General features: G+C 41.4%; 1 protein-coding gene across 1 annotated transcript in view; it reads left to right on the top strand.

The window, feature by feature from the left end:
• Positions 1-2,155: 2,155 nt before the first annotated feature.
• LOC137361447 (probable G-protein coupled receptor 139) overlaps positions 2,156-6,833 on the top strand; it is an 82,764-nt gene continuing 78,086 nt past the window's right edge. The window contains exon 1 of the mRNA XM_068026309.1: positions 2,156-2,306. Coding sequence (XP_067882410.1) covers positions 2,156-2,306 — 151 coding nt within the window. The remainder of the gene's footprint in view (positions 2,307-6,833) is intronic.

Below are 6,833 nucleotides of genomic sequence, written 5' to 3'. Positions count from 1 at the left end.
GCCATTGGAAACAGCCATTTGGAGACTGCGATTCATAGGGGTTAGAATTGAAATCAGGTGCCAACCAAGCAGAGATAATTGACGTAATAGCCGAACATCTGCATTCTCGTTACCATAGATACAGCCACTGGGAGTGAGTAACAAGTGATGCATTTGTTGCAATTCAATTCTGAACTGGCTTTTAGTTGAAGACAGTTTGTTCGAACAAAACACACAGACAGAGGACACAGACAGCTATGGTGTTCAGCATACATAAAAACGAGCTTTCAACCATTTAAATCGAAGAATAGGATTTTTCTCTGTTTATTATTATCTCTCAAAATTCTAAAAAAAATGTCAAGCCAAACTAGAGATCTCTGGCAATTTAAATTCAAGACAGGGAAGTTAGACTGTGACAATCTTTTATCCCTCTGTTGAAAGTGTTTGCAAGTCGTTAATTGTTGAAATTCGCTGGAGAAGGAAAGCAACATTATGTGAGGACTTCAAGCAAAATTCTGTGAGGACTTCAAGCAACATTCTCTGAGGACCTCAAGCAACATTGGACTGTAAATATGCAAGGACTCTTTTTTATTCTATTTTAAATGTTGTTTATATCTTCATAGCGTTTCAGAATTTAGTTCTTCTAATCAAAGCGTTAATTTGTTGCTTTAAGGACACCTGGTTTGGTCAGCCTCATTCGGGGGTCAATAGATGGTACAATTTGGCAGGGTCTTTCTTTCATTTGGAAAGTTTTAAATGATCTGTTAGACGATCTGTGGAGTGACAGGATTGAATTATCAGTGCGTTTCTCCCACCACAATCAGCATTGTATATTTTGATTGGGGGCTTTGACTGGAGCGGTCAGTCATAACATATTTATTGGGGGCACGTCCCGAAATTTGAATAAAATTTAATTGGGTGCTCATTCGAGATTTGTATCACATATTTATTGGGTTTCTCGTCTGGGATTTGAATCATATTAATTAGGGTCTCGCTCAAGATTTGAATTACATATTAATTGGGTTTCTGGATTTGAATCATATCTTAATTGAGGGCTCGCTCACAGTTGCACCATATTTAATTTGGTGGCTCGCATCAGGGTTCAGAATCAGACTAATTTGGAGGGCTCACGTTTGGAATCATAGCAATTACTCGACTCTGGGATAGCATATTTAAATCGGGGTCCTGCGTTTTGCATCAGATTAATTGTTACCGAGTCTGGGATCTTATCAGTTAGAAACTTGATTGTTGGGATCTAAATCCGACACTAATTACAAAGAAATTAAAAGAACCAGGTATCCCGTATAATAAGGCACAATCTATACCATTGTTATGGCATCAGTGGTTGTAGCAGAGGTTTTGGGAAAGTAGAATATTTCCCTGAGTGATCTGATAATTTTAACGAAGAACAAATTAAAAGAATTGGCAGCGCAACTGGGGCTAGAATTGAAATCAGGTACAAAAAAAACAGAGATTGGCATCATAGCCAAAAATCTGGAATTGGTAGAAGGAGATCATGATAGTAGTACAGAGGAAGGGCAACACGAGGAACAAGAAAGCGAATACGAAAGACATGATGGTAGTAGATCCGAAAGTGATGAAGTGGAATTGGCTTGGACTCAGTTAGAAAAGGAGAAAAAAACTGGAACTTCAGCAGGAAAAAAGAAAAAGCAATCGCAATAAGAAAACTTGAATTGGAGGAAAGGGAGAAAGAGAGAGCATTTCGAAGAGAAAGTGAGAGAGAAGAGAGGGAATTTAGGTTAAAAGGGATGGAACTAAGACAAAGGGGTAAACTCAAATCCAGGGAAAATTCGGGTCAGGAAGAATCTGAATTTAGACCAGGACCCAGCGAGAAGTTTTTTTTAAATTTATGCAGGCACTTCCAAAGTTCGAGGAAAGGGATGTAGAGGCATTTTTTGTAACTTTTGAAAAAAAAATAGCCAAACAGATAAAATGGCCAAAGAAAGCTGGATATTACTCATGCAGGGCAGGCTGGCAGGCAGAGCTCATGAAGTTTATGTCACGCTTTCTGAACAGGATTCAGCAGGTTATGAGATGGCAAAAAAAGGTGATTCTCTCTGCGTATGAGTTAGTCCCTGAAGCTTACCGTCAGACATTTAGGAACTTACGGAGATTGACTGGGTGGACATATTTAGAATTTGAGAGGGTGAAGCAAATGAATTTTGACCGTTGGATACGGGCATTAAAGATAGAAACCACATATGAGATCCTTCGAGAATTGATTATCTCAGAAGAGTGTAAGAACTCCATTCCTTCAGTCGTGAAAACTCATATAGATAAGCTAAAAGAGCTAAACCTTTTTGAAAGTTAGGCAAGTAGAGATGCTGATGCTTTTGCGCCTTTCAATAAGCCAATCTATTTTGTCCATCACCCCCATAAAACTGATAAAGAGAGGAAGTGGGTGAGCGAAAGGAACTCAAGTAGCCGGGGGCAAGAAGGAACAGCTGGGAATGCCCCAGCAGCACCTCCTCAGGTCAGAAAGGAAGGTATTGATGGTGGAAGTGAGATTCGCAAGCCAAAGTGTTACCATTGCAACAAAAGGGGTATCTTCTTTCAGAGTGCTGGAGGTTGTGAGGTAAACTCATAGGACCTGTTGGGGTATGCAAAGTTAATGCAGAGGAAAAGACTCTGACTGAGAGTACAGTAGACCAGGCTATCGCTTTAACGACAGCTATGAATGTGAAATCTGACACTAACTAAGAGGAGTGTAGAGGCTAAGAATGAACTACCTGAGAGTTATATGGATTTTTGTCAAAGGGGAGAGTAACTCCGTATCCTGTAAGTGAGGCAAGGAAACCTATGATCACAATCAGGGATACAGGAGCGACCCAAACACGCTTGCTGGGGTAAGATATGATGTTTCCACCAGAGAGTGCCGTAAACAGTATCGTTTTATTTCATGGAATTGGCGGGGCGTGTATACACGTAACCGTGTATTAAGTATGCCTAAAGAGTGACTTAATAACTGGTGTTGTCACAGTCGGTGTTGTCCACTGTTTGCCAGTCAAGGGAATTGAGCTACTCCTAGGAAATGATTGGGTGGGATCAAACATGCCAGTTTATCCTTTGGCTGCAGAAATGGAGCACTTACAGGAGCAAGTCCCTACAATATTTCCTGCATGTGTAGTTATCCGAGCAATGGCTAAACAGGACCCATTGTTGGAGGCAAAAGGGGCGCCACAAATAGATAATCAGGCATCTGAAACCTTATTTGGTGATTTTGATAATCCAAATAAGATGTTTAACAGATCGTCTATCATGCCAGCACAGCAAGCTGATCCAGAGATCTACCAAATAGCACAGACGGCTCTGTCAGAAGCTGAGGTAAAACGAGTTCCAGAAGGCTATTATATGGAAAATGGGGTTTTGATGAGGAAATTGAGACCGCCTCATAGACCTGCCGACGTAGACTGGATAGTTGTTGAACAGATAGTGGTGCCACCTAAATATCAACAAGGATTATTAAGGTGAGCACACGACATTCCCTTTTGAGGACATAGGGGAGTTCGGAAGACCAAAACACATATAAGCAAACATTATTACTGGACAGGTCTTACAAAGGATGTGACACACTTTTGTAGGGCATGCCACACCTGTCAAACGGCGGGAAACCAATGCCAACCATAAAACCCGGGGATGAAGTATTAGCGTTGTTATCATCAAAGGGATAACCAGTGAAAGCACGCTTCAGTGGCCCATATAGAGTGAACAAAAGAGAGGGCAAGGTAGATTACTTGATTGACACCCCTGATCACTGGATGAAGAACCGGTTGTGTCACATTAATTTGCTCAAACCTTATTACCATAGGGAGGAGGATAAGCCAGTACAGGCATGTCAGGTAATCGGGACTGCGGAGAAGGTAAAGGATAGTGAGGATGAGGCCGACGTAGGCTGAGGAAATTCTCAGATTGAACCTCCAACTATCCAATCAGCGAATGCAGAATGTCTAGGAAAATTAAACAATAGGCTTTTAAAATTAGAGACAAAACAGCGTGAAGTTCTAACCAGGGTTTTCACAATGCTTCAAAAGTTTGTAGGGAGAAGCCAGGATGTACAACCTTAGCCACAGACGATGTTGGTACAGGGGGAGCCATTCCTATAAAATGACATCCTTGTCACGTAAGTCCAGGTAGACAGGCCAAAGTGGAAGCAGAGGTACAATGCATGCTGAAGGGTAGCTTAGATGAACTTAGTCAGGACAGCTGGAATTCGCAGATGTTCTTGATGACTAAACCTGGTGGGACGGCTCATAATTGCATATCTCTCGAAAAGTCACTGTGGTAATGAAGGCAGATTCCTACCCAAATTCTCATTTAAATGACTGTATGGACAGGGTAGGTAACACAATATGTCTTAAAGAGACAGATGTGTTGGATGGAGACTTTCAAATTCCTTTGACACCCCTGGGTAAGACAAAAATCCACTTCTGTAACAGCCGACAAGGTTTTCCAGTGTCAAGTGATGCCACATAGGTTAAGGGGTACTCGAGGAACTTCTCAGAGAATAGTGAACCCGGAAGTGGTCAGTGCTCCTAGCTGTTCAGCTCACCTGGCTGAGGTGATGGCCAATAGGGATACTTGGAAGGAAAACACGAAACAGTTGGAAGACTATGCTTGTAAATTTGAAATGGGTTAATTGGAACAACTTTTTGTAAAGTTAAAGCCGAGATGTTCTGGTGGAACTTGCTGCTGTAGTCTAAACTTGTTTTTTAGAAATGTGTATCTCTGTAAATGCATGAAAACAATTTTCGTGCTTATTAAATTTGTATTTCTTTACCCATTGTAATGACACGCATTTCAGAAATGGCGTTTCATTCCGCGAGGGGCAGAGGTGTCATGGTCCCGATGTTTTTTTTTTCTGGATATGCGATTTGCCTTTAAAGCTTGCTTTTAGAACCAGCAAGTCTCAGGAATTATAGAAATCTGCATTTTCAGTTGCCGTTGGAAACAGCCATTTGGAAATGGCGATTTAAAGGGTGCATTCTCGTTACCATAGATGCAGCCACTGGGAGTGAGCGGCAAGCAATATATTTGTTGCTATTTAAATTGAACTGGCTTTTAGTTGAAGACAGTTTGTTCTAACAGAACACACAGACAGAGGACACAGACCGCTGTGGTGTTCAGTAGACCTGAAAAAGAGCTCTCAACCATTTAAACTGAAGAATAGGATTTTTGTCGGTTTATTATTATCTCTCAAAATTCTAAAACAAAACGTCAAGCCAAAAAAGAGATCTCTGGTAATTTAAATCTACGAAAGGGAAGTTAGACTGTGACAATCATTTATCCCTTAAAAGCTCTAAAGTCAGATTGATTCTGTTGAAAGTGTTTGCAAGTCGTTAATTGTTGAAGTTCACTGGAGAAGGAAAGCAACATTCTGTGAGGACTGCAAGCAACATTGTACTGGAAATTTGCAAAGACTCTTTTTTTTCTATTTCAAATGTTGTTTATATCTTCATACTGTTTAAGAATTTAGTTCTTATAATTAAAGAGTTAATTTGTTAATTTAAAAACAACTGGTTCGGTTAAGTAAAAACAAGAAATGCTCGAAATGCTCAGCAGGTCTGTCAACATCTGTGGAGACAGAATCAGAGTTAACTTTTCAGGTCAGTGACCCTTCTTCAGAATTGACAAATATTAGAAAAGTAAAAGATTTTAAGCAAGTAAAGCAGGGGTGGGGCAAGAGATAACAAAAGGGAAGGTGTTGATAGGACAAGGTCACAGAGAATAGCTGACCAGAGGGTCATAGAACAAAGGCAAAAGGTATGTTAATGTTGTTCTGAAAAACAAAGCATTAGTACGGAAAGGATGTGACCAGATTGTAAAGCGCAAAGCACTCCAATCAAAAACATTCTTTTGAAAACAAAATAGAAACATTGGGTAGGCACAGTACAACCAAACTAAACACACAAAAAAAACTAAAATAAAATAACAAAATAAAAACGACCTAAAATAAAATAATAAAATAGTGGGGTGGAAAGTGTGGACAAGGGGAACCCTGTCGCGGTTCTGGGAGGGAGGGGAAGGGGTGCGGGTAGAGATGTGGGTAATGGGCTGTACATGGTTGAAGGCCCTGACAACCTCAGTGGTGGAGGGGGTGGGGGTGAAATCCTAGGTTGAAAAAAAATGGAAGACATATCAGAAGCACTTTCATGGAAGGTAGCATCATCAGAGCAGATGCGTTGGGATGGAGAAACGGGGAGTATGGAATGGAGTCCTTACAGGAGACAGGGTGTGAAGAAGTTTATTCTAGGTAGCTGTGGGAGTCAGTGGGCCTATAATGAATATTAGCAGGCAGCCTATCGCCAGAGATAGAGACAGAGAAGTCGAGGAAGGGAAGGGAAGTGTCGGATATGGACCATGTGAAGGTGAGAGAAGGGTGGAAATTAGAAGTAAAGTTCATAAAGTATTCCAGTTCCGGGCGGGAGCAGGAAACGGTACCGATGCAGTCATCAATGTACTAGAAAAAGAGTTTGGGGAGGGTGCCTGAGTAGGACTGGAACAAGAAATCTTCAACATATCCCACAAAAATACAGGCATAACTAGGACCCATGTGGGTACGCACAGCAAAACCTTTTACTTGAAGGAAGTGAATAGGGTTGAAGGAGAAGTTGTTCAATGTGAGAACAAGTTCAGCCAGGCAGATGAAGGTAGTGCTGGAGGGACTGGCTGGGCTTCTGTTCAAGGAAGAAGTGGAGAGCCCTCAAACCGTCCTGGTGGGGGATGGAGGTGTGGAGAGACTGGACGTCCATAGTGAAGAAGAGGCAGTTAGGGCCAGGAAACTGGAAATTGTCAAAATGACGTAGGGCGTCAGAACAGTCACGGGTGTAGGTGGG

Source organism: Heterodontus francisci, unplaced genomic scaffold (genome assembly GCF_036365525.1).
Source record: "Heterodontus francisci isolate sHetFra1 unplaced genomic scaffold, sHetFra1.hap1 HAP1_SCAFFOLD_106, whole genome shotgun sequence".
NCBI lineage: Eukaryota > Metazoa > Chordata > Chondrichthyes > Heterodontiformes > Heterodontidae > Heterodontus > Heterodontus francisci.
The sequence above is the reverse complement of the archived record's forward strand: the minus strand, read 5'-3'. Positions and strand labels throughout refer to the sequence as shown.